Raw genomic sequence first — 26794 nt, 5'->3', positions numbered from 1 at the left:
CATAACCTCTCAAAAATTCATCGTAACATAAAAAGTAAGTCTATTCTGCGTCTCATGAAAACAGAGAACAGCCATTTAGCAATGCCATTGTCCTGTTCCCTGTTCATACAGCAGAGGCAGCAACAGGATTAACTGCTCTGGGAGCATATGGGAAAATCACTGCAACTGCTGCCCCAACAGATTATCAGGCTCCAACCTACGATCCAGCCACATGAACGATATGTCAGCATCATCTTTTTTACTCTTCAGAATTCAAGTTAGCAACGTAAAATTAGGATACATATATATCACGTGGCTCCGCCTAAACTTTCATGCATATGATATAACAGAAAGCTAGTAGCAATCAGAAGGGTGCCAATTATTCCAAAAAATATTTCCCCTTGACAACATTATGTTACGGAACTACAATAAGTGAAGGTGTAACTTTCTCAGTGCTCTGAGCAATGAATCTACATAGCAAGTGTACGGCTTACTTTCCAGCAGAATAGGGAAGGAAGTCAGTCTTATTCTTAGCAGGTGCCTGTTTTACAAGGCACCATGACAGATTTGAATACAAGGTATAGCAGATCATACACTGATTCAATGATCAGATATATCAACATTCCATACGTTCCTGATGGAGGTACTGATGCTGCCAAATCCATCATCGGATGAAATAGTAGCCATCACTCAGATCTACAAAGCTACTTTTAGGGCGGCAAAATGCCTAACTCGTGGGCACTCGTGCAAATTCGAGCTCCACCTGCTGTATCAGCAGGGCCTACATTTCAAATCATACAAAACTGTGGACACCTGCATCCCCCATCCACTGCAGAGCTAAACGGCATTGCTATGCTTCAGGAGACAGGTACTGAATCACTGCAGAGGTCACAACTTCTCTGTTGACATCATTTACTATTTCCTCAGTAGTTCACCGACCCACAGCTGCCATCTTGACATAGTCATCAACAAATATTCTCATCGTCTGGCCCACACCTCTGGATGCCAGCAGATTTTCTGGGTCTCCCCAGTCTCAGATGATTTGACGTCCCAGTGCCATCATCATCTCCACTACCACTGCATCAACCAAGATGATAACACCTTCCACTTCACTTTGATTGCTTTCATGAACAATTGTATTGTTTGCTGGTGAACCTTTCGAGCTGTGTGGCTGTGGACCACGAACTTTTGCATCCCTTAAGTTTCATCCAGAGCTTTGTTGGACATCTTAAGTGCTGCTATCAACAAGACTCAATGCGACGAGGAGCACCTCTGAAGATTTCCAACACTGACTTGGACGAAATGTTAGAAACAAATAGTTTAATGGACCACGACTGTACATCAGGAAGATTCACCGGCAACCTTCCACTTCGCCCCAGACAACCATCATCCTTTCTTTCCTAACATAAAACACATACACTCCATGTTCTTTTTCTATGGCCTCTTAGGGATAGATGAGAAGTGATTAGCTTTATATCACCCTGTCATAATGGGTACAGTTATGTTCCTTTGTCTTTTTAATTGTTCGTGCATTGATAAATTTGTGACATAATAAGGGCTTTGAACACTCCCATAAGACTATCATTATAAGAAATATCAAAGTAGTTTTCCAACACAGTTACAAACAAACTGGGGTTGCCGCACAGCCACAGTCATCAAACTATGATGAAAAGTGGTAGTAATGAGTGAACAGTTACCCTGTCATTTTAACATACTTTTCAGATCTCTTCCCTTAAGGTATAAGTGTACAGAAGTTAAGAGAAGAGAATGACTTTCGCACCAGTGAATCACAAATTACTGAGGAACTTCTGTACAAGTTACAATACATTCAGCTAACTAAATGTCGGAGTATTATCACTTGCACTTACTCTTATATAAATTCATTCTTGCAAATATCTACAATATGAAACAACAGCTAATTGTTACAGATTTTCTGTCCCACTAAATACAACTTGCTTTTCTCAAAGACAAAAACCTTTTTTAATATTGACAATTCAGCACTTTATTAACACAATCAACACAATAATAATTAAAGCAAGAAAGTCATTTGAACTTTCGGTATTCATAACATTCATCATCCTTTAGGTGCATTTTATTGAAGGTAACTGAAGGATTTTTAGCTACATTTTAAATAGGTGTATCAAATAGTTTGTTCTGGTGTGAGAAATGTGACACACAGGTAAAGACAAAGGCAAAGATAAGTGGAGAATGTACAAATATATGATGATCTAGCTATACACTCAATATTTGAGTTTCACTGCCAATGAACAGATACTGTAAAGACATAAACCTGCAGTCCCTCCAAAATATTACCTCTGTTTCCAATTACAGCATGGTGTATTAAATAGTTCACATTATTACATCTGATTACAATCACATCTTCTGTGTAAGAAGCATCACAAACAATATAAAAGTGTATAGCTCACCCAGTATCCGGTTTATTACACCGTGATCCATCAGCTCCTGGGTATAACGCGTGATATATCTAGTGACCTCCTCAGTTGAACTCACAGTCCACGAAATTCCATTTCGAGCTTGCACTAATGCACGCAAAGCATAAACTAAGGCACGCCTGCCATCATAGTACAGCAAGACAGCAACCAGCCCTCGAGGCAGACCTGGGTGATGAGGCATGCGCTGCTGAGCTACAAGAAAAGGAAATCGTTAGCAGGATTTCTCTTACAAATAGTACTTACAAACATGGTTCTGGTTAGAAAAAATTAAATTTGACTGTAAATATACCATTAAACACATATATCTGCATATGCTAGTAAAATTAAATTTTAAAATAAGACTAATCAATATTATTAATGCATTATGAAATTTAGTAATATTTCAACCAGGTTTTTAAAGGGAAAGGTCAATTTTTTTTTTATTTATGCTAACACTGGCTCCATTTTCATACTGTAATAGATAGAAAGATAATATGCACATAACTGTCCTCTCTTCTCCTCCAGTCTTTCGCTGAGTCTTGAAAATATCCTTAACATTCTAATGCAAAATACTGAAAACCATACTGCATATTATGTTTTTTCCTGACTGATAATAAAATGACAAGAAAGCACAAGGAGAGAGGATTATCAAACAATGGAACAATTATTCTTGCTTTTCCACTTCTTTAACATCCTACCAATGGCTCTATACTATAGCTTTAACTTCTTATTTCTGCAAAACAATTTTTCTCTTTCATACACATTCCTTTATAAGGAAGCTCTCTACGCTTTAAAAACAAAAGACTATTTGGAACATCAGTCAGACTTTTATGTAGACACAAGGATCAATCAAAAAGTTTTGATATTCTGTGTAAGCACACAGTCATACACCAATCAAGGAGGACTGCTGTTAAAATTTCTGTTTATATGCTTGCTGCTCACCATATATTGGAGACACTGAGACATAGAAAGGAACAAGAGAAAGGCTGTAAAACAAAGCTTTCAGCAAAACAGGCCTTCATCAGAATCAGACAACATCCACACACAAATTCATGCAAATGCAGCTCACACATGTAACCACAGTCTCTGGCTGCCAAAGCCAGACAGTCTGGTCTTGGCAGCCAGATTGAAAGTGAGAGTGTGTGTGTGTGTGTGTGTGTGTGTGTGTGTGTGTGTGTGTGTATTTCAAAAATTCTGTGTAGGCATCATAATTTTACATACAGTGTTAAAAGTTTGTAACTAATGGTAACTGATAGCACTGCTACTTCTGCAACTTCAAAAGCATCTGTGATACTCTGTGTAATGTTTTCATTGAAAAAACTGCCTATCTGTACCTCAGTCAACATCAAAGTGGAAAATAAAATTTATTTTATAATATTTGGAGGTCTCCAGAACAGATATCTGCAACAGCAGTGAAGCTGACCTCTATGCTGTTGCTAGTACATATAAGGCTTAGTAATAATTACAATGATTGTAGTTCTGACTAACTCAGAATAAGTAAATATTTAATTTCATAAAAATAAATTTATTAACATTACAAAACTTCCAGCAATTGTCACATAACGTTCCAGTAAGCTGAAGTTACTATACCTGTGCACAGTAAGTCAAGGGCGATGAACTCGTTAAGATCATACATGTCTGAAATTATTATTGCTTCATCCACTATCTCCTTAGACAGAGTTTGATGGCCAATGCCTGGAAGCATTATACCTTCCGTAATTCCTTTTCGTAGCTCTTCTCTATGCTGGGAATTCTTTGGCTAAACAGAAAAGATGACAACCAATGACGCTTCCAATAACTACCTCAAAGTCTTAACATTACGGTGAGTGGTTACTAGATGAGCTGGTGACAAAGCAGGATTGAAAGCAAAGATTTCCATAAATATAACAAAGTTACAAAAACAAATGCTGTATTTTGATGCATGTAACACAAAACAAAAAATGAAAAGTCATACACAACTGTGAATGAGGATCAGTCAGAAAAGCAACAAAACTTAAAAATTGTTAGACCAATGCGAAAAGCATAGTGTAAAAGGCAATTTACTAGCATAAAAGGGGTGTGTTTGAAAAGATAGCCTATAATTGAAACCTGGCCAACTTTTCTGTGCAGTACTTATTTACTGCCTCATATTGTCTTCCATGGTGGAATCTCTTCACAGAAATCAATATATAGCTCAGAATAAATAATTTCTTACCAAATTTCACAAGAAAAATTCTGCATTTGTATTTTCTATGACATCGTTTATCCTGCTGATGATGTAAGCCATAAAATGCTCCCAGAAAAAATTAAAATATTGTGGCATTATTAACAAGTTCACATATTTATTGCAGTAAAGAATTCAGTCAATAATGTCTAGCGATGTTATTGTGGATTCAGAAACTGAATTAATCTGGGTGAACTTAATCAGCAAAAGTGGGTCAAATATGGTAATCAGGTTCATTTATAGACCTCCTGAATCAGGAGTTGTTGTGGTAGAGTGCTTTACACAGAACTTGCAAAATTTCTTGAATACATTCCCTGATAATGTTGTTGTAAGAGGTGGTATCAGCTTGCCACTTAATATGAAGATCAACCAATAAGTAAGTTTCCCATTTTATTATTCTGCAAAATAAATTGAGGCCATGACATCTGAGGGCTGGAGAGTTCAACTGGTGTGTGTTGACAATGCTCTCACCAGCTTGTGGTGCATACTGCAGTACCTTGCCAGTAGGCCGTCAGTGAACATGGAGTTACCACTACAAAGTGTGTCTGCTTGTGAGCTGCCTCTATCATTTGTTTTTTATCGCAGCGAAACAACTATCCACTGTCAATATCCGTCGGAAGTTAACATCTGTCTACAGGGAATGCTGTACGAGCATTCAAATGGGGATAAGACCTGGGTCCATTGCTCGAACCTCGGCACAAAATGTAAGAGCATGGTGTGGAAGAAACCTGACAAAAGTGCTGCAAAAAAAGGCAAAGGTCACATATTTTGCAGGGAAAGTTACAGGAATCATCTTTTGAGACTATCAGGGGGCATTAGTCATTCACTACTACTGCCTCACAACACCATAATGAATACAGAGGTACTGTAATTTCTGAAAGAGTCTGCCATTGAAAGAAAACGTTCTAGACTTTTGTCCCACAAAGTTCTCTGGGGACTGGGCTTTTGTCTCGCAAAGCTCTCTCTCTTCTGGGAAGAGTCAGACAATATACTGCTTCCTCTAACTGTCAGGTGGGGCGCAGAGTACTAATGTAGATGAAGAAGTGGATCCAGAAACGTAACAAATGCTGCCCCACACTATTCAGTGAAAGTTATTAATTTACATAAAGCACCTTGCAAAATCTTTTAGAAACAATGTTTGCTGACAATATAAGCATATTATCAAGAGTCAGAGATCTATCCACCACACACAACCAAGATGAAGCTAACAGTTTTACAGCAACCTGTTTACAAGAACTCTCATTATGCAATTTTAAATAAATAAAAGTTGCATAATGCAAAGAAGTAGACATTGTCACACACAAATGACATATTGGAGTAACATTACTTGCCTTCCAGGTTATTTGAATAAGATAACCAAACATCTTGCAAATGTCTTTACTACAAACATTGCCAAATACATGTAACTGTTATTAATTTTACATCTACATCTAAATCCATATTCTGCAAACAACCATGAGGTGCAAGGCTAACAGTAGATTGGGTGGTTGGTTTAAAGGCAGGAGAAGGGACCAAACTACGAGGTCATCGGTCCCTTGTTCCTAATAAAACAATGCTACAAGTGCGAGAATAAAACGGGCGAAACATATAACACAAAACAGAAAGAAAGGAAAAGCCACAAGAACGAAAGGAAGGCAACGAACACTAAGAGGAACAAAAGAGGACAAGAAAACAACAGAGAGACGCTAGAAACAGAAGATAGTAAAACACGAAAGCAGATTACAGTGACCGGCCAACCACGACAATAAAAAGGGAAAGCCAGCCACTCTGCAACACACTAAAACCTCCACCCTAAAAGCACTAGAGCGGAGGACACAGAGGGACAAAGGACATGTGCTAAAACCTACACAGAAGTACAAAACCCACTCTCACGGATAAAACAAAGCTAAAGCTGCTGTGGAGGCATTGTCGGCCAACACCAAAGGCAGGGTGCTGGGGAAGTTAAAAGTCTGCCGCAGAGTGGCTAAAAGTGGGCAGTCCAGCAAGAGGTGGACGACTGTCATTTGGGAGCCACAGCGACACTGAGGTGGGTTCTCGCGACGGAGTAGGTAACCGTGTGTTAGCCACATAAGGCCAATGCGGAGTCGGCAGAGGACAACTGATTTCCTGAGAGAGGCCTGCACAGAATACTTACACGCATTCAGTCCCCTTAATGACACGCAGTTGTTGTGCTTGCTATTAAGCCATTCGGTCTCTCAAAGTCGGCAAAACCCTGCGGTATAAGACAGAATGCACGTCAGCTTCGGAGATGCCTATCTCCAGAAGCAGTTTCTGTGTCCCCTGTTTGGCCAGCCTGTCGGCAAGTTCGTTGCCAGGGATTCCGACATGTCCTGGGGTCCACACAAACACCATGTTCCAGGGTATAGATGGGCTCCTGAATGGACGCCACCAGAGGGTGGCGAGGGTAGCACTGGTCGATAGCTTGTAAGCTGCTCAATGAGTCAGTACACAGGAGAAATGACTCGCCAGGGCATGAGCGGATGTACTCAAGAGCATAAGATATGGCCACCAGCTCTGCAGTGAAAACACTGCAGCCAACTGGCAAGGAGTACTGCTCCATATGTCCTCCATGAACATATGCGAAGCCTACGTGACTATCAGCCATTGAGCCGCCGGTTTAAACCGCTTCAGAGCCCAGGAACATGTCAAGAATCGAGAGGAAGTGACAGCGGAGAGTGGCGGGGTTAACTGAGTCCTTAGGGCCATGCGAAAGGTCCAGATGAAGCTGTGGCCACAGCGTACACCATGGAGGCGTACGTGAACGGACCGCAAGTAGAGGTGGTAAAGGGAAGGACTCCAGTTCGAAAAGAGAAGGGACCGCACGCGAACCGCAATCGTTAGCTCCGATCTGGGCCACCGATGCGGGAGATGGACTGCTGCGGGCGGGTAAAGGATACGCTAATTCGGATGCTCAGGGGAACTACGAATGTGTGCTGCGTAACTGGCGGGCAGTTGCACACGTCTGATCTGCAGTGGAGGAACCCCAGTCTCCACCAGTACGCTGGTCACCGGACTCGTCCTAAAAGCTCCTGTCACTAATCGAACCCCACAGTGGTCCACAGGGTCAAGTAAATGCAATGCTGAAGGCGCTGCCGAACCATAAACCACACTCTCATAGTCAATTCGGGGTTGGACAAGGGCTCTGTAGAGATGCTGCAGCGTACAGCGATCTGCACCCCAATTGGTGTTGCTCGAGCAACGGAGGGCATTGAGGTTCTGCCAGCACCTCTGCTTAAGCTGATGAAGATGAGGGAGCCAAGTCAATCTAGCATCGAAAACCAGTCCTAGGAATTGATATGTCTCCACTACAGTGAGTGGATCATCATTAAGGTAAAGTGTGGGTTCTGGATGAACGGTACGACGCCGACAGAAGTGCACGACACACGACTTTGGGGCTGAAAACTGGAATCCGTGGGCTAGAGCCCATGACTGCGCCTTGTGGATAGCTCCCTGGAGGCGCTGCTCAGCAACAACAGTACTGGAGCAGCAGTACAAAATGCAGTAGTTGTCTGCATACAGAGAAGGTGAGACGGAGGGCCCGACAGCTGCAGCTAGACCGTTAATGGTGGTTAATAAAGCCACAGCCACAACAGTAATTTCAGACAACTGTTTTTCTCCATTAATATGTTCTTTGAATCATTCCTAATTACACACGCCCTCCTTCACGATGGTGTCTACACAACTTAAAGTATGAATGACAGAATGGTTGATTGATCATCAAAAAATTTTTATCACCATACCCGTGTAGCTGCTATACCTGTACCCGGTATCTTCCTATAAGTGTATGCAAAGTAAGTTGTTCTTCCTTTTCCACTGTCTCTCATGTTAGATTTTTAACATAATAACTCACAAGAGCCTGAGAAATACCTCAGTTGGATAAGTGTGAGTAAACTGACAAGCTCTTATTGAACAATTTTACCAGTATTCAGCTGAAGTGATACCTTTCGCGAATCAAAAATACAGTATATCTAAAACAAGATAGCAGGGACTGACTAACTACCCCTTCCTGTGGACAAGGCCCAAATCATAATTATTGTGCAACATTTATCAGTGACATGGAACAATCGTATTGTATTCTTTCACATTCTGTGTACAGATAGCAGCATCAAGAAAATGGCAGTTTCTCTTGGATAAGACTTTCAAAGTAGCTTCTAATTTACAGTGAAATGATGATAAAACAGAGCTATGCATGCCATGTGGGTGGCAAGAAACGCGTATAAAACAAAAGCGATCTATGACCTACAGAGTTCCAAGGGAATGGTATAGGGATTAGGAATATAAAGCACACATACAAAGCCGACAGATGTTTTGTAGCAGAGCATGCTCTGCACCAGATTATTGAATGACACCAGAATAAGCAACCTGTTTACAGCAATTGACTTTTCCAGCAGTTTTTGGTAAAATATTTTATAAATTATTGATTAAAAACACGTGACAGTAGTATAATACTGAATTTTCATTCAAGCTGTTTCAAATTTATTCTCCAACATTTATTGCTTTGTAGTTATCACGCCAGCATAAAACTGAGAAATGGTTTAGGGTCAGCTGGTGTACAATGGTAGTTCTCTCTCCAGTGACTTTCTCGTTGACAAAAAAACTTACAACATCAAATTGGGAGCGTACAATGGTAAACCTTGAAGTAGCAGCTGTCACAAACATTATGATGAAAAAAAGTCTTCTGCAGATGGTGGCAGCAGCACACAGGGTCTTCACCTGGATGCTGTGGAGATCAGAACACAACAAAAAACATATTCTAGGTTGTATCGATTACTTCTAGAATTGCAGCCTTGACATACAAGATTATTGGCCCAGTCCAGAGCAGGATAGTATTGTGTGACAAGTGGTACATTGTTGGCCATTTTTAGGAAATGAACTAACAGTAACAGGACTAGCTGCAATGCATGGGAAATCTGCTAGAGAACTAATCTTGTGGAATAATCATGGGAAGCAAATGCAACAGAGACCTAATGTCAATTTGTGTTCTGAATCAATACGTGAACAGATATGTTTAACATACATTGAAAATAACAGCAACTGTCCAAATATGAATAATGTCATTTGTAATTTGATTTTAGAATCCTTGTCTTACAGATAAATTCTTATTTAACTACATACATACCGGATTTTTCAGCAATGTCAAAAAATTCTGTTTATGTTTCCTCAGCACTTCTTGGACTTTCTGTAAAACCCCATGAATGGGCTGTGAGACTACGCCCTCAACAAATGACTGAAGCTCCTTAAACGGTGACCACATATCTTCATTTTTTAGAAGTTCTAGAATTTTATAAAAGAAAAATATCGTTAGAAAACTTTATATAACATGAGAAACTGATATTCGACAGGAAAATATATAAAATTCAAATGCTAATACACGTTTTTCTTGTTATCAGAGAGAAAATTTTCTCCAAGATGAAATTGTGTGTGTGTGTGTGTGTGTGTGTGTGTGTGTGTGTGTGTTTCACTGACACAGTTTATTAGTGAAAATATCCAATTATGACATAAATATAGTCATTTAATTCAGGTCTTCCCTATCTATCTGACTTTTGCAAAAAAGTGTGGGTCAAAATCTCTCCATGTTTTTTATTGTTGCTCAACAGCTCGCTCAACGTAATATTATTCAAATCCATGAAGTACGCTGCACAATTAGGGGACTCTGCCCTATGTTATTCATTATCTATCATGTTGGAATTGTGTGAACAATATATTTCGTGTGTGACGGCGCAAAGTGCACTGTGTAAAATAGATCTCTTTGACATTGTCTAACACTCTTTGTGTGCGCTAATTATTCTGTTGTGTTCGCTGTAATTTTATTTGTTCTTGAACGTGCAAATATAGTTATTAGTAAGATGTCATTTTTTCTCCTTAATACTTATTCAGCTGCGTAAATTCCAATAGGTTATGGGCCCAACGTGCATTTGGAATAAGTATATCAATAAAATAGTAGGGAGACAGTATTGGAAAAGTTCCAATTTACATGAAGTGCGAGTTATCCTTACAAGACGATCGCAATTTTTTTTTCTGCATTATTCTTCGGTGTTCTTTACGGCAATAAAAAGCAAGTTACCGTTAAGAATGAGTGCGGCACAAATTCCACAGATTGAAAGACTTATAGGTCGCGAAAACTATGCAACCTGGAAGTTTGCAGTAGAAGCATATTTACGTTTAGACGACCTATGGGTCGTGGTAGATGGGACAATGAAATCCACAGATCAGAATTATTCAAGTAAGGATAGGAAAGCAAAATCAAAATTGATATTACTGATTGATTCGGTGAATTATGTTCACGTTGAAAAAGCTGCTACAGCGAAAGAAGTCTGGGACAATTTACGAAGTGCATTCGAGGATGGTGGTCTTACAAGAAAAGTAGGATTATTATGCGAGTTAATTACCACTCGTCTGGGCAAATGTAAGAGTGTAGATGAATACGTTAACAAAATAATAACCACGTCGAACCGACTGAGAAACATTGGATTCGAGATCGCTGACGAATGGATAGGAACATTGCTGTTGACAGGACTGCCCGAAAGGTATGCACCTATGATTATGGGACTTGAAAGCTTGGGTATACCAATCACAGGCGACAGTGTTAAGGTGAAAATCCTACAGGATGTAAAGACTGCTCCAAGCTGTTGTACATTGGAGAAGGAAGGTGTGTCTGCTCTCTACTCAAAAAACAAAAAGAAGAAACCGGTGAGGTGCTATAAATGTCAGAAGATGGGACATATTGCGTCTCAGTGCGAAGAAAAAGTAAGCCCAAGATCAGACACTCAGCAAAAGAGGTATGTTACTGATAGCCCAGAGAGAAGGACCAATAACAAAGGTAAGGCACTCTCATGTTTTTATTCTTTTGGTGGGATGAGCAATCGTGATATGGAATGGATTTTAGACTAAGGTGCATCTGTGCATATTGTTAAGGATAAATCACTTCTTTATGACATCAAAGATAAGACTCATATGGGAATATCTACTGTTGATGGCAACAAGCTCCAGTGTCACCTGGCTGGGAAACTAGATCTACATGTAAGTGTAAATGGTGAATCAGATATGGTTACAGCACACAATGTTCATTATGTGAAAAATGTGGCAACTAACCTGCTGTCTGTAGGGGAAATTGTCAAGAAAGGAAATACAGTCACCTTTGACATGCAGGGTGCAAGAGTAATCAGTGAAAGTGGTGAAGTTATAGCTACAGCAAGTAACGAAAGGAGTATTTTTAAGTTGGATACCATTGACAGTAAACATAAAAATGTTAGTGATTCAGTATATTCAGCAGAAGGTTTTTTATGGCACCGGAGGCTTGAACATCTAAATAGAAAGAGTATGTCTATAATAAAGGATATGGTAAAGGGAATACAGAATGTTAGTGTGTCCAAGGATCCTTGTGAGACATGTATAAAGGGAAAACAAGCAAGGTTACCCTTCAAGACTAGTAAGAGTAAATCCACAGAAGTCTTACAGTTAATCCACACAGATGTACGTGGCCCGATGGAGTGTGAATCCGTAGGTGGGAGTAATTATTTTCTTAAGTTTATTGATGATTACTCACGATATACTCATGTTTATTTTCTTAGTTCTAAAGACCAAGTGAGAGATATCTTTGAGGAATATTGCAATATGGTTGAAAGATGGACAGGAAAGAAGATCAAGATCATCAGGTCTGATAATGGGAGAGAATATATTAACCAGAAATTGAAGAAACTTCTGGCAGAAAAGGGAATCAGGCATCAAACTACCATAAGGCGCAGCCCATCTCAAAATGGGGTTGCTGAGAGGGCTAATAGGACCATTGTTGAGAAAGCAAGGAGCATGATGACTGACACTGAATTATCCAAAGATTTTTGGGCAGAGGCAGTGTCAACAGCTGTATATTTGAACAATAGATCACCTACAAAAGCATTAAAAAATAGAACCCCTTATGAGATATGGGTAGGAAAGAAACCTGATCTAAGCAATATAAGGGTTTTTGGGTGTGATGCAATGTCACATATTCCAAAACAGCTAAGAGGAAAATGGGATCCGAAAGCTAAAAAGTATATTTTTGTAGGCTATTGTAAAAATTCAAAGGGCTACCGATTAATGGATCCATTGACTAAAAAGATTGTCACGAGTAGAGATGTAATATTCTTTGAAAATAGAAAGGACTCAAAAGAGAGCAAAACCACTAAGTCAACTGCACCTAGTTCAGAAGGTGAAACCTTGTGTGAGGAAATAGGAAGTGAAGAAGAGGAAGACGACAGCCAAGGACAAATGGATACTATTTATGATGACAATGAGTTAGAGGATGAAAAACATGAAGAAAACAATGTAAGGCGTTCTTCTCAGGTACCAAAACCGAAGGAATATCCGGATTTTGAGATGTATACAGCACAGTCTTTTAATGATGAGCCAAGAACAGCAGAAGCAGCAATGAGTGGCCCAAACTTTCAAGAATGGAAAGAAGTGATGAAGAGAGAATTAGAATCTTTATATCAGAACGAAACCTTTGAATGGGTAGTTATGCCAGGAGATAAGAAACCACTGCAGGCAAGATGGGTATTCAATTTGAAGAACCCTGAAAGCTCATCACCAAAATACAAAGCAAGACTTGTGGTAAAAGAATATTCACAAAACAAGGGGTAGATTACGAAGAAACTTTTTCACCTGTAGTCAAGTATGCATCACTGAGATATCTTTTAGCCTTGGCAGTAAAACGAAATTTAATAATTCATCATATGGATGTTAAAACGGCATATTTAAATGGGAAATTGGAGGAGGAGATATATGTCATTCCACCAAGGGAAGCCATAAAAACCAGGACAGAAAGTAAAAAGATTTGGCGTTTGAGAAAAAGTATTTATGGACTTAAACAAAGTGGACATTGCTGGAATCGATGTCTACATGAAACTCTAATAAATATGAATATGAAGCAATCCAAGGCAGATCCCAGCATTTACTATAAAGGGAGTAAAGGGAGTAAAGGGAGAAAAGAAGAAATAATAATAATGGCGATATGTGTGGACGATTTCTTTATCCTGACTGAAAGTGAAGGCCAAATGAGAATTTTCAAGAAACAGCTGCAAACCAAGTTTAAGGTGCATGATTTGGAAGAAGTCAAACGTTATTTAGGTATGCAGATTACTAAGGATGAAGAAAGACAGGAATTGAGCATAAGTCAATCATCATACACGGAAAAAATATTAAAGAAATTTGGCATGAGTGATTGCAAACCAATAAGTACTCCAATGGGAGTAGGAGTGAAGTTAAGTGTAAATGAGACTGATGTGGAATGTGACAAGAATGTTCCTTATTTAGAAGCAGTAGGGAGTCTGTTATATTTGTCTCAAACATCACGACCCGACATTGCTTTTGCCACCAATACAGTAAGCAGATATTGCAGAGACCCAAAGGAAAAGCACTGGAAAGCTGTAAAGAGGATATTCCGATACCTAAGAGGAACCTAAAACTATGAGTTAAAATACCATAGAGATGGTAACGCAAAACTAGAGGGATATAGCGATGCGGACTGGGGGAGTGAATTGGGAGACAGATACTCCACCACTGGCTGCTGCTTTAAATTAATGGGGGGCCTCACATCATGGTCCTGTCAAAAGCAAAAAACTGTTGCATTGAGCACCGTAGAGGCCGAGTATATGGCACTATCCTACACCACACAGGAAGCATTATGGCTACGAACATTAATAAGTGAAATAGAACCCAATTTAATTGAGGAACCTACAACCATCTTCTGTGACAATAAGGGAGCCATAAACCTAGCTAAAAATGATGTTACTAGTGCTAGGACAAAGCATACTGATATACGGCACCATTTCATTCGGGACCACGTAGAGCGACAGAACATTGCCGTGGACTATCTGCGTACAGAAGACATGTTAGCTGACCTTCTGACCAAACCCTTGGAAAGGGAGAAGTTTGAGAAGATTGTGGGACTATTGGGTTTATCTTGTGGAAGCAACACACAAAATATAAGTTCAAGGAGGGGTGTTGGAATTGTGTCAACAATATATTTCGTGTGTGACGGCGCAAAGTGCACTGTGTAAAATAGACCTCTTTGACAATGTCTAACACTCTTTGTGTGCGCTAATTATTCTGTCGTGTTCGCTGTAATTTTATTTGTTCTTGAATGTGCAAATATAGTTATTAGTAAGATGTCATTTTTTCTCCTTAATACTTATTCAGCTGCGTAAATTCCAATATATCATAACAGCTGATCAATTTTTCCTAGAGACAAAAAGTAATTTTACTGTGTTTCTCAATACACTGAATGTTGACGCACACAAGTGGAGTGTGCATGCACTCGTCTATGTGTGTGACATGTTAAAGGTTTACCACAATAAGTCAAACATTATTGTTTGAAATCATATGTACATCTTGAGGCATTGTAGCTTGCAGTACACTAATTACACAGACTATATTCACCCAGCAGTTGACAAAGAGTGCATTTAGCAACTTCCAATAACTCAAACAAAATTTCAAACGTGTATGGGTGACTAAACCAAAACTAATAAAATCAACATAATTAGGGTTTTGCATCTTCAACCATATAGATTTTACATGCTTAACTTCAAATATTTAACACACTAATTCATTTGTAACTAATAACAACACACCTGAAGCAGTTTTATACATGGGAGTTCAAGAATCAAAATGGGGGGTCGCTGTAATAATGTAATCAGTAGACTAATAGGAAAGTCCCAAGAACTAGCACATTTTGTAAATGATTATTTTTTGGCTACTGCAAAGAAGTGCCACAAAATTTCCCTAATAAGACGTGCATAGCACCCAAAATGAACTATATGGCCAGCACAATGATTATGTTTGCTACAACAGAGCAAGAAGCCAAGACGGCAATACAAAAATTAACAAACAAGAAATTATCCTGTGCCAGTCTCTTATATGAAGACATACATGAACAGTATACATACTTGATTAACAAATATAATAAATGAGTCTTTTAGTTCACGTATTAAAGCAGCACATTTAAAGAATGCACAAGTTGTGCCTCTACAAAAGGATGGTAATTGCTACTCCAAACAATACAAGACACAGAAGAGTGCAGAGTTGCCTACAACTCAGGTGCAACACAGTCAGTCTCTCTCTCTCTCTCTCTCTCTCTCTCTCTCTCTCTCTCTCTCTCTCTCTCTCACACACACACACACACACACACACACACACACACACACACACACACACACACACACACACACAAAATAAGGACTAGGTTACACGTCGACCTTACATCACAAAAACAGTTTCCAAGTGGATATCCACTGCCCAAATGTGATTATAAACAGACACAAGGGCCCCTCAGCAGTGTACAAGGCAGTAGCTCAGGAAAGTGTTACAGTGAGTGCTCTGGACTCACCTATAATCACCACCAAGAAGAGCCAAATTGGACATTATACAAGTCATAGTTCACTGCATATAGGACTATAGCAAGGTTTAAAGACAGGTCAGTGGAAAAGAACACTGACCTATATTGCTGTTATAACTTCAAGTTGAACAAATATATTTCAAGGAAGACGCAATACATGAAAGTCACAGATCAAGTAAACAGAGTAAGACATGTGTACACTTTAACAGTCAAATCATAACTGAGTCCAAGTCTAGCGGTCGCGGGCTGGCTGGCCGCTCAGGTGGCGCTGCTGCTGCTGCTGCATGGCTGGCAGACAGCACCGCATGTAGAGGACGCGCGTAACTGTGCGGCGGCACTTTGAAAGATCGGCGAGTCAGAACACTTTCCCCCCCTTTGAATTTTTTGCACAGTTCTTGATGGAGGTGGCCTGTAGATTGCTAACGTCCATAGGCATTGTTTGACTGGCCGTAAAGTCTCGAGGAGGAGGCTTCCCGTACGGACGGAAGTGTCCCCGATGATAATGGGTCGAGATGACAGGAGACGTGGGGGTCGAATCAGCTGGGGCCCCATGCACCAATCTGCCCATTGCGGCAAGTCCAGTTGTTATAAAAGGAGACATGGGTGATGTGTTCGCGTCTGTAGGAGAAGGAGGCGAGTAGAGTTGCTCCGACAGATGATGGTCATCTGGTTCCTACATGGTCACATCTCCTGGTGGCGTCAGTTCTTGTGCTGGCACCGATATGATGGTGAGAGGACTGCGTTGTGAGTAATGAGAGATTCCAGTATCCCGAGCGTCAGGCAGAGCCGAAGGTGGTGTAGTGACATCTGGAACAGGCGATACCGGCACACGAGGCCGAAGCTGGTCCAAATGATGCACTGCAACACCCGTGTCCGTCTGGATTTCATACAGGCATCGGCCACGGTGTCGTAAAATGCGGCCAGGACTCCATTTTGGCCACCTGCCATATCCGCGTACCCATACAAGGTCGTCGGCAGTGAACCGGCCAAGCGAAGGCACCCGCGGCCGTGAGGTGGAAGGCCGCAGAAGATGAAGTAGCGTGCGGGGCTGTCGGCCATGTAAGAGCTCGGCCGGGCTGTGGTCGCCCGTGGGGGTGAAACGGTAAGACGCCAGAAACTGGAGGCACCCATCATCAGCAGCAGAAGAAGTCAGAAGTTTCTGCATCTGAGCCTTAAATGTGCGGACCAGTCGTTGAGCCTCACCGTTGGATTGTGGATGGAATGGCGGGGCCGTGACATGCATAACTCCATGACGAGCACAAAAATCCGCAATTTCGGAAGAGGCAAATTGTGGACCATTATCAGTAACAAGAGTAGAGGGGAGGCCTTAGCAAAGAAAAAATGCGGGTGAGAGCACTGGTGGTTGCCGTGGTGGTAGGCGACGTGCAACGGACAATGAAAGGAAAGGAAGAGGAGGTGTCAATTACGAGGAGCCAATAAGTAACTAAAAAGGATCCCGCAAAGTCAGCACGAATGCGCTCCCAGGGCTTCTCAGGCGAAGGCCACGGTGACAAAGATGATTTCGGGGCAGCGGCCTGTGACGCACAAGGGCCGCAGGCAGCGACCATGTGTGCTATTTCAGAGTCAATGCCAGGCCAGTACACATGACGGCGCGCCAGAGATTTTGTGCGAGAGACACCCCAGTGCCCTTGGTGAAGGAGTTGCAAGACCGATGCACGCAAAGACGCAGGTACCACAACACGCGGCGAAGCATCGTCAGTAGAAAGGAGGATAACACCATCCCTAGCCGTGAGGCGGTAGCGCAAAGCGTAGTAGTTCCGCAACGGATCATAAGTCTTAGCAGGCGGACGATCTGGCCAACCCTTCTGAATACAGCGTAAAACCCGGGAGAGGGTAGGGTCAGAACCTGTAGCAGCTGCCAGCCGGTCCCCGGTGATGGGGAACCCGTCCACAACCCACTGCTCGGCAACATCCAGGTGGAAACACAAAAGTTCGTCCCTATCAAATGCCAGATCAGGACCCATGGGAAGGCAAGACAGTGCATCAGCATTCACATGTTCAGCCGTCGGCCGGAAATGAATCTCATAATTGAAACGAGAGAAGTAAAGAGCCCATCGCTGGAGGCGGTGTGCAGCCTTGTCGGGAAGTGACGTTGATGGATGAAACAAGGAAACAAGTGGCTGGTGATCCGTAACACGATGAAATTTGGATCCATAGAGAAAAACACCAAGCTTATGAAGAGCATAAATAATGGCCAAAGCTTCTTTTTCAATTTGAGAATACCTTTGTTGGACCTCCGTGAGCGTATTGGAGGCATAAGCAATGGGTTGTTCAGAAAAACAGTGCGCAAAGACTGCACCGACCCCCGTATTGAGAGGCATCTGTGGCAAGAACAAGATGTTGGCCAGATCAATAAGTAGCCAGGCACGGGGCCTCTTTCAGCATAGTCTTCAATTTCTGGAAAGCCGCATTGCATGACGCGGACCAGTGAAAAGGCACGTTTTTATGCAACAGGCGATGCAACGGCTGAGCCACCGAAGGAGCAGACGGTAAAAACTTGTGATAGTACGCTACTTTCCCCAAGAAGGCCTGCAGTTCCTTAACAGATGCAGGGCGAGGAAACGCATCGATCGCAGTGACAGTTTGCCAAAGCGGACGAATACCATCCCAAGAGAGTTGAAACCCCAAGTAAATGATAGATGCCTGAAAAAATTATGATTTCTGAAGATTACACTTAAGTTCGGCAGTCTGTAAGACATGAAAAAGTGTGCGGAGATTTTGAAGATGTTCGTCAGTGGTGGAGCCAGTGAAAACAATGTCGTCCTGGTAATTTATACACCCACGGATAGTGAGCAATAATTGTTCTAAGAATCACTGAAAGAGAGCAGGGGCGCTGGCAACCCCGAATGGTGATCACTGGTATTGATAGAGTCTGAAAGGCATGTTAAGGACCAGAAACTGCCGGGAAGCAGCGTCGAGAGGAAGTTGATGATAAGCTTCTGACAGGTCAAGTTTAGAAAAACACTGGCCTCCAGCAAGTTTAGTGAACAATTCTTCAGGTCATGTTGATTTAGCCTCAGAAGATGTCAAATTTGGGCATATTCAGTAGGCTTTTAGTCTTAGATTGGTCCTGAGAATCAAGTAGTCAAGAGTTACTGGTTTTATGTGGTCTCCAAACTTCATCTATGGAGGAAGGTGCTGTACATGCTTCCAAGTAAACAGCAACAAGTGGGACTAGAAAGATGACATTGCTCAACCAGTTTTTAATAGTGTGGTAGCACAATCTAACATATAACAGATAGTACGGAGAGTAGTGGTAATTGAATAGAAGTATATACCATCAGCATGTTCTAACAGTTTAACAGCTGGGGGCAGGGAAGTTTCAATATCAATTCTATACAGTACAGGACTATTAAAAATGATTGAAGTGATTTCATAAATTCACTGTAGCTCCATTCATTGACATATGGTCACGACACACTACAGATACGTAGAAAAACTCATAAAGTTTTGTTCGGCTGAAGCCGCACTTCAGATTTCTGCCGCCAGAGCGCTCAAGAGCGCAGTGAGACAAAATGGCGACAGGAGCCGAGAAAGCGTATGTCGTGCTTGAAATGCACTCACATCAGTCAGTCATAACAGTGCAACGGCACTTCAGGACGAAGTTCAACAAAGATCCACCAACTGCTAACTCCATTCGGCAATGGTATGCACAGTTTAAAGCTTCTGGATGCCTCTGTAAGGGGAAATCAATGGGTGAGCGAAGAAACGGTTGAACGCGTGCGGGCAAGTTGCACGCGTAGCCTCCGCGGGCTACGAATAAAGCAAGCAGTGTGCTAAACGTACCACAGCCGACGGTTTGGAAAATCTTACGGAAAAGGCTAAAGCAGAAGCCTTACCGTTTACAATTGCTACAAGCCCTGACACCCGATGACAAAGTCAAACGCTTTGAATTTTCGGCGCGGTTGCAACAGCTCATGGAAGAGGATGCGTTCAGTGCGAAACTTGTTTTCAGTGATGAAGCAACAAATTTTCTTAATGGTGAAGTGAACAGACACAATGTGCGAATCTGGGCGGTAGAGAATCCTCACGCATTCGTGCAGCAAATTCGCAATTCACCAAAAGTTAACGTGTTTTGTGCAATCTCACGGTTTAAAGTTTACGGTCCCTTTTTCTTCTGTGAAAAAAACGTTACAGGACACGTGTATCTGGACATGCTGGAAAATTGGCTCATGCCACAACTGGAGACCGACAGCGCCGACTTCATCTTTCAACAGGATGGTGCTCCACCGCACTTCCATCATGATTTTCGGCATTTCTTAAGCAGGAGATTGGAAAACCGATGGATCGGTCGTGGTGGAGATCACGATCAGCAATTCATGTCATGGCCTCCACGCTCTCCCGACTTAACCCCATGCGATTTCTTTCTGTGGGGTTATGTGAAAGATTCAGTGTTTAAACCTCCTCTACCAAGAAACATGCCAGAACTGCGAGCTCGCATCAACGAACTCATTGATGGGGACATGCTGCACCGAGTGTGGGAGGAACTTGATTATCGGCTTGATGTCTGCCGAATCACTAAAGGGGCACATATCGAACATTTGTGAATGCCTAAAAAAACGTTTTGAGTTTTTGTATGTGTGTGCAAAGCATTGTGAAAATATCTCAAATAATAAAGTTATTGTAGAGCTGTGAAATCGCTTCAATCATTTGTAATAACCCTGTATACAATACTGAGGTAAGGACCACACCTTAAGGGAGACTTGCAGTGTTCAGTATTTGCCCACTATATCTTTGTTCAACTAAGTGTATGCCTTACAGAGGCGAAGTAACGCAAATACACCTGTGAGGAAGGTAACAAATGCTGTACAAATGTAGCTTATATATTAATATAGTTATTCATTCATTATAATAGCCAGCAGAGATATAGAAGAATATTGTAGTGAGGAATCTGCACTCGCCAGAATGATCCAAAATGTCAGTTGTTGATATTGCAATTATTAGTTTTAGGTTCTGCTCCCAGTTTCTGAAGCCATTTTGGATGTATGACAGTAAGTAATTATGCAGCAGCAACCAGTCTAGTTGTGTTTTAACTTTTTTTTTCAGTTTTGCTCATGCATGAAGTTAGAATAACTGGCCTCTAGCACTTGGAGCAACTGAGCTCATCTTCCTTGATTCAGTGCCAATTTGGCACACAGATTCATGTAACTCATGTTGTTGGGAGTAATTCCTGGAGTCAAATTCCATTAAGGATGCTACTATCTAAATTGTAAAGAGTGGTCATCGAGAACCAAATGTTGTGAATCACAGAGGCAATTTTAAAGGATTGCTGATTGTCAGTTAAAGGTTTCTCAAGTAACATGGGCGCATATAAAGTGATCCTCCAGTGTGAGATCCAATAAAACTGAGGATTAAGAAAAGGTGGAGCGTCTGTTTCTGCAGTCATCTATCTGGCAACAATCCTTGCTCTTAGTTTTCTATGGGAACACATATACCTCTGCCTTGTGGTTCACAGTAAAATGGTATGAGAAATATTCAACCAATAAAACTAACACAAACACTACATATTGTCACAGCACACCTTTTCAACTCAGACTACCATTGCTAATATAAACTGCCCAGCCTCCCTGGAGTACCACGTGCTCTGGGCAGTTCCTTTCCATCTCCTAAACTGAACTTATCACATCTAACAACAATTTTAATCATGCATTAAGTCTGGTCTGAACATCAATATCTGCAAAGCCACCAACTGGCTTGAACTTTACTCGGAAATTAAATTTGTGTGTCAGTATATCTTTTGAGTTGTTTCTCACTGATCCTCTTAAATAAAGATCAAACCTTAATCATCAAATTATGGTGAAACTAGATTATGTAATCTCAACTCTACTATACTTATGTCAAATAATGAACTTTCATTATCACATCAAGTAGTTACTTTATCTGCTCAAGAAACTATGATCTGATGAAATTAATTTGAAATAATATGTGGGTCGACAGAAGTGACCAATCCCACGCATCTGCTTTGACCCGTGACGTAAGGGTGTTGTCATGTGTGAAGTCATGACTGCGCGGAGTTTGGTTTGTGAGTGTGGCGTGTTTGTAGATGTTGTCGTGTTGTGGTTTGTTGTGCTCTCTGGTGGTATGTTCAGGGTTTTCAGTTGTGTGGTGTAATGGGCTCAGTTTGCTTTTGCTCACTATCAAGACTTTTTCGAGCGTCGGCTGTGTTTTAGTGGAATTTATTTCAGTGAGTTAACAATTTTGTGTGAAGGTTAATTTAGTGTTGTTCGCTGTACATCGTGTGGTAATTTTAGTAAAATTAATCAGTTGTTGTTTTTGTTCAGGAATGGATATGACTGATAAAATTAACACTGCACATGTCAAGGGAAGTGTTTGATCCCAATGTGTGGCTGTGTATGTTGGTATTGGTATCAGGAGATGTTTTTGAGCTGTATAGGCCAAGGGAAGTGTTTGATCCTAATTTATGGGATCGGGAGCTACTGTTGAGCTATACAGGTCAAGGGAAGTGTCCGATTCCATATGATATTGTGTTTAGTGATATTTGGGGAGTTTTGTGATGTCATTTTTCTCGTCGTTTTGCATGGTTTTGTATGGGGATGGGTGTCTAGATTTGTTTATATTTAGTTTGCCCCCACCCAAAAACACCCCATTTTTCGCGCTTGTCCCATTAGTGTCATTAGGCTTCTTGTGGAAAGTGTGTGTGTGTTTTTCGATGTATTTTCGTCCTCATAATGTTTACGTATTGACTTTATATGTGCCATATTGGAATCGTGGTTTATGGTTGTTTCCGCCATATTTGTGACGTCATGGGTCAAAGCAGATGGGCGGGATCGGACGCTTCCGTATTTCCTAATATGTAAGCAATGTTGATTTTTTTCATATAGAAGGGATGAAGAGTGAGAAGCTGACTACTTCAGTCACTTGCTCATTCAGATTTAGCATGTACAATACTGAATTATTTACTTGTATATACTGCATACAGAGGAGAAAAAGACAAATAAACAAACTTGAAACCACACATCAAAATAGCTATTTTGTATACCTTTCAACACATATCAGTGTGACCGAACTTCAATGGTGTTAAACTGTAAAAAAAAATCACCTGAGTATTCAAATTCATAGTCACAAAAGAATATTGAAACATTAACACATCTTCTATGTTCCAATAGATAGGACCTTGTAACAACATGTAGCACACAGTATTAAGTGCACTATATCACATGCGTCATACGCACACAGAAATAACAGGCGAGGAATGGTGGATGAGAAACATATACCCTGACACAATAAACACAATACAGATTGTCCCTTTTGCAGTGGATGCTGGGACCATAAACACACAATTGCCATTTAGCTTGTGGACTGCTGGAGATAAGAGAGGGCAGGCAGTTATAAGGGAAAAAGGTTCTGCCCTTTTTTTCACACAGCATGCAGCACACTGGAATAAACATTAGATTCACAGTGTCTACAACGATGCTGAGGTGTGTTGTATTGTTTAATACCTGAAAGATGGCCATAGGTAGACACATTCTGTACTCGCCCAAAATCATCCAACATCCACGAATTCTTTCACGCCCAGAAAGGACCAAATTATACTCAGCATACGGTACTGTTTGTTAACAACAATGACAATTTCAGTTCTCTCTCATCACATAATCACAGCTCTCTATCGCATCTTCACTATACCTATTGAATTCAGCTTATGTCAGGACTCTCCAAAGGTGTGAAAACAAAAGTGTTACAAATTTCAAGAACTCATTAACTGCAAAGGTAACTGTAAACATAAAGACACCCTTTGCATACAGCACCAATAATAATAAATGCAAAAACAAAATAAGAAAGAGCCCTACAACATGTAACACTGTTCGCATGCCTGGCAGAACTAATAATTGCAGATATGTATGAAACTTCATATTTTTCACAGGGCAGTAGACATTTGCTTTAAGTTTTACATTCAAAAAATTCAACTCATTCAACAGGTGGACACTATCACTGCAAGAATGATGATGATTTGTTGAGAATGACAGTCAGGGAAAAATGCTGTCTTGACAGCAAAAATGTTTCAAATTGCTCTATAGTTTTCTTTTAGTTATTCTGTCAACTTGCACATAAAGCCACCAGTTTTAATATGGGCAGCGGAAATGTGAATCATTGCCGCTGTCGGTTCTGTAATAAATCTGAAATATGACAAATAACAGCTGTTCACCAATAAAGTCTATATAACGACGATCATGATTATTAATGGCATGGCCGGTCAACAGCCCTGATATATTTTTTTCCCCAGTTGTAAGAGAGCTATAGACATCTTTTCTGCTGGTCTGAAGTATTTGTTGAGAGCAGAATGTATGGATAAGCAACACATACTGGGATGTAAAGAAAATTTGCAAGGATTCGTTCATGCCATGACTTCTCTTACAAACGTGAATGACAACACACGACACAACTGGTCAAATAACATCAAAGTCAGAGCAACAGCTAACTTAATTACAACAATTATCTTCAGAACAGCGCTGTTGTTATGCTTTGTAATTACCTCTGTCCATCATTAAACGTTACACTAAAGAAACAGTCAGCAAAAATTCTTCCCACAGTAAACTCACTATTTCAAACAGAAACCACACACACCTAAGATATTATTTTACAAACAAAGACAGGGCGGGAAAACAGTACTGCCAAGTGTATAAACTAAAAAGCAGCTGGAGAAGCTGCGTACCAACCTAGAAGGTTCGAATCTATAGAGATTCCCTACAGCCTGCCGGATTTTCCCCGGAGCAGGAATTTTACCCCATGCGAACATGACGCAGTGTTTTACGTCGGCAAGGACACAAAACTTAAATACGTTGCGCTATTGGTTTTTCCCAGAAAATGAAACCGGAGTGCATTAGCTATTCAGTCCATACATGCTGCCTGGGAAGAGTGTTCAAAGGAAGTGTTATTACTTTAACCAGTCCCAATAGACTCACAAGTTGTCACTGTACACTACAGATGTATCGCGTGAGAGAAAAGAAAACTCCTGGGTTTCCTAACAGATAAACGTATAATGGGCAATGAAGGATAAGATTATTTGCTCCAGTATTACCCGAAGTGCAGAGAAACAATCAGCTATATGTCTTTGACACTGCGTACAATAACAGTTCATCTTCCTCAATACAGAAGATCACTTGTAGTTCTTAGAACACTTTTTAGCCATTATTCACACGACCATCACATGACTTGCAGCAATTTCTTCATCAGAATGCAGCGTCCAATGAAGCAGACAGCTGTAGGAGACCCAGAAGTATAAGTGTAAGATCCAAAAGAATCTCCTCCACAAGCGACAGTACCATAAACCTAGAAGTCAACTGCCAAAGCATACGCAACAAAGTGCCAGAGTTTGAAGCATTCCTGGAAATCAGAGCAGCTCACTTACAATGGTAGGTATGGAAAGCTGGTTGAAACCTGAAATTGATAGCAGTGAGATTTTTAGGGAAAATGTAAGTATTTATCGATAGAATAGGCTAGCGGGAAATGCAGGTGGGGTATTTGTCGCAGTAGAAAAGAAACTCAAATCCGCCGAAATAGAAATTGAACCTTAAAGCAGATTGTTTGGGCAAGACCCAGTAACCTAGAACGGATAGTTCGAAATCCATTTCGAGTTGGAAATATATTAAATCTAATGGCCACAAACAGAACTGCCATCTTTGAGGATGTCCACATCGAAACTGGTATCAGCGACCATGATGTAGTGTGACAAGAATGATTGTCAAAAGTACAAAGGAAAACTAGAACAAATAGAAAGATACATATGCACAGTAAACTATATAAAAAGCAGTAGAATCGTATCTCAGTGAGGAACTTGAAATTATCAGCACAGGATAGAAACACGCAGAGGAACTGGCTTAAGTTTAAAAGAATAGTTGACCAGGCACTAGACACATACGTAGACAGTAGAACAGTTCATCGTGGGAGATATCCTCCACGGTATACACTAAATATAACGAAACTTCTAAAGAAACAATGACTACTGCATAATAGGTATAAAACAAAGCACAAGACTATAGATAGATAAATGCTAAATGAAATCAGTTTGGCTTCAAGAGACCATTGTATGAAGCTTTCAATTACCACTGCAGCAGAATACTGTCGTATGATCTTCCACAAGAGGCAAAAAAATTCTGGTTGTATGTAAAGGCTGTTTGTGGCACCAAAGTCAGTGTCCACTCACTCACGAGTGAAACAGGGACTGAAATTGAGGGTAGCAAAGCATTAGCTGTAATGCTTAGCTCTGTTTTCAAATGTTCTTTTAGAGAGAAAACATAACAGAATTGACCCAATCTAATCCTTGTAGACTTGAAAGATGAATGAAATAAGTATTAGGGTCAGCAGTGTTGAGAAACAGCTGAAATCGTTAAAATTGAGCAAAGCTCCAGGGCCTGATGGAATCCGTATGAAATTCTATACCCTCTCTTCCAACTACAATCTATAGTAGCTCTCCTGAATAACCAACCGTTCCCAGTAGTTGGAAGAAAGTAAAGGTCACATCCACTTAAAAGAAAGGTAGTAGAAGTGATCCACAAATCCACCATCCGATATCTGTGACATCAATTTGTTGTAGAATTTTAGAACACATTCTGAACTCAAACATAATGAGATATCTCGAGCAGACTGACATCCTCCATGCCAACCAGCATAAATTCCAAAAACATCGATCGTACGAAACCGAATTTGCACTTTGCTCGCGTAACATACTGAAAGCCTTGGATCAAGGCAGTCACGTAGATACAGTTTTTCTTGATTTCCGAAAAGAATTCACTCAGTATGACACCTACACTTATTGTCGAAAGTACGATC

The 26794-nt window shown here is 40.8% G+C and overlaps 1 protein-coding gene across 1 annotated transcript in view; it reads right to left on the bottom strand.

Annotated features, from left to right (window-relative positions):
- Nucleotides 1-24621, bottom strand: part of LOC126187706 (nuclear pore complex protein Nup205) — a 277609-nt gene extending 252988 nt beyond the window's left edge. The window contains exons 1-4 of the mRNA XM_049928949.1: nt 24498-24621; nt 9734-9888; nt 4002-4170; nt 2406-2624 (exon numbers count right to left, since the gene is read on the bottom strand). Coding sequence (XP_049784906.1) covers nt 2406-2624; nt 4002-4170; nt 9734-9888; nt 24498-24510 — 556 coding nt within the window. The 5' untranslated portion in view covers nt 24511-24621. The remainder of the gene's footprint in view (nt 1-2405; nt 2625-4001; nt 4171-9733; nt 9889-24497) is intronic.
- Between the last annotated feature and the right edge of the window lie 2173 nt (nt 24622-26794).

Source organism: Schistocerca cancellata, chromosome 5 (assembly GCF_023864275.1).
Source record: "Schistocerca cancellata isolate TAMUIC-IGC-003103 chromosome 5, iqSchCanc2.1, whole genome shotgun sequence".
Classification (NCBI taxonomy): Eukaryota; Metazoa; Arthropoda; class Insecta; order Orthoptera; family Acrididae; genus Schistocerca; species Schistocerca cancellata.
Note: the sequence above shows the minus strand (reverse complement) of the source record. Positions and strands in the feature narration are given on the sequence as shown.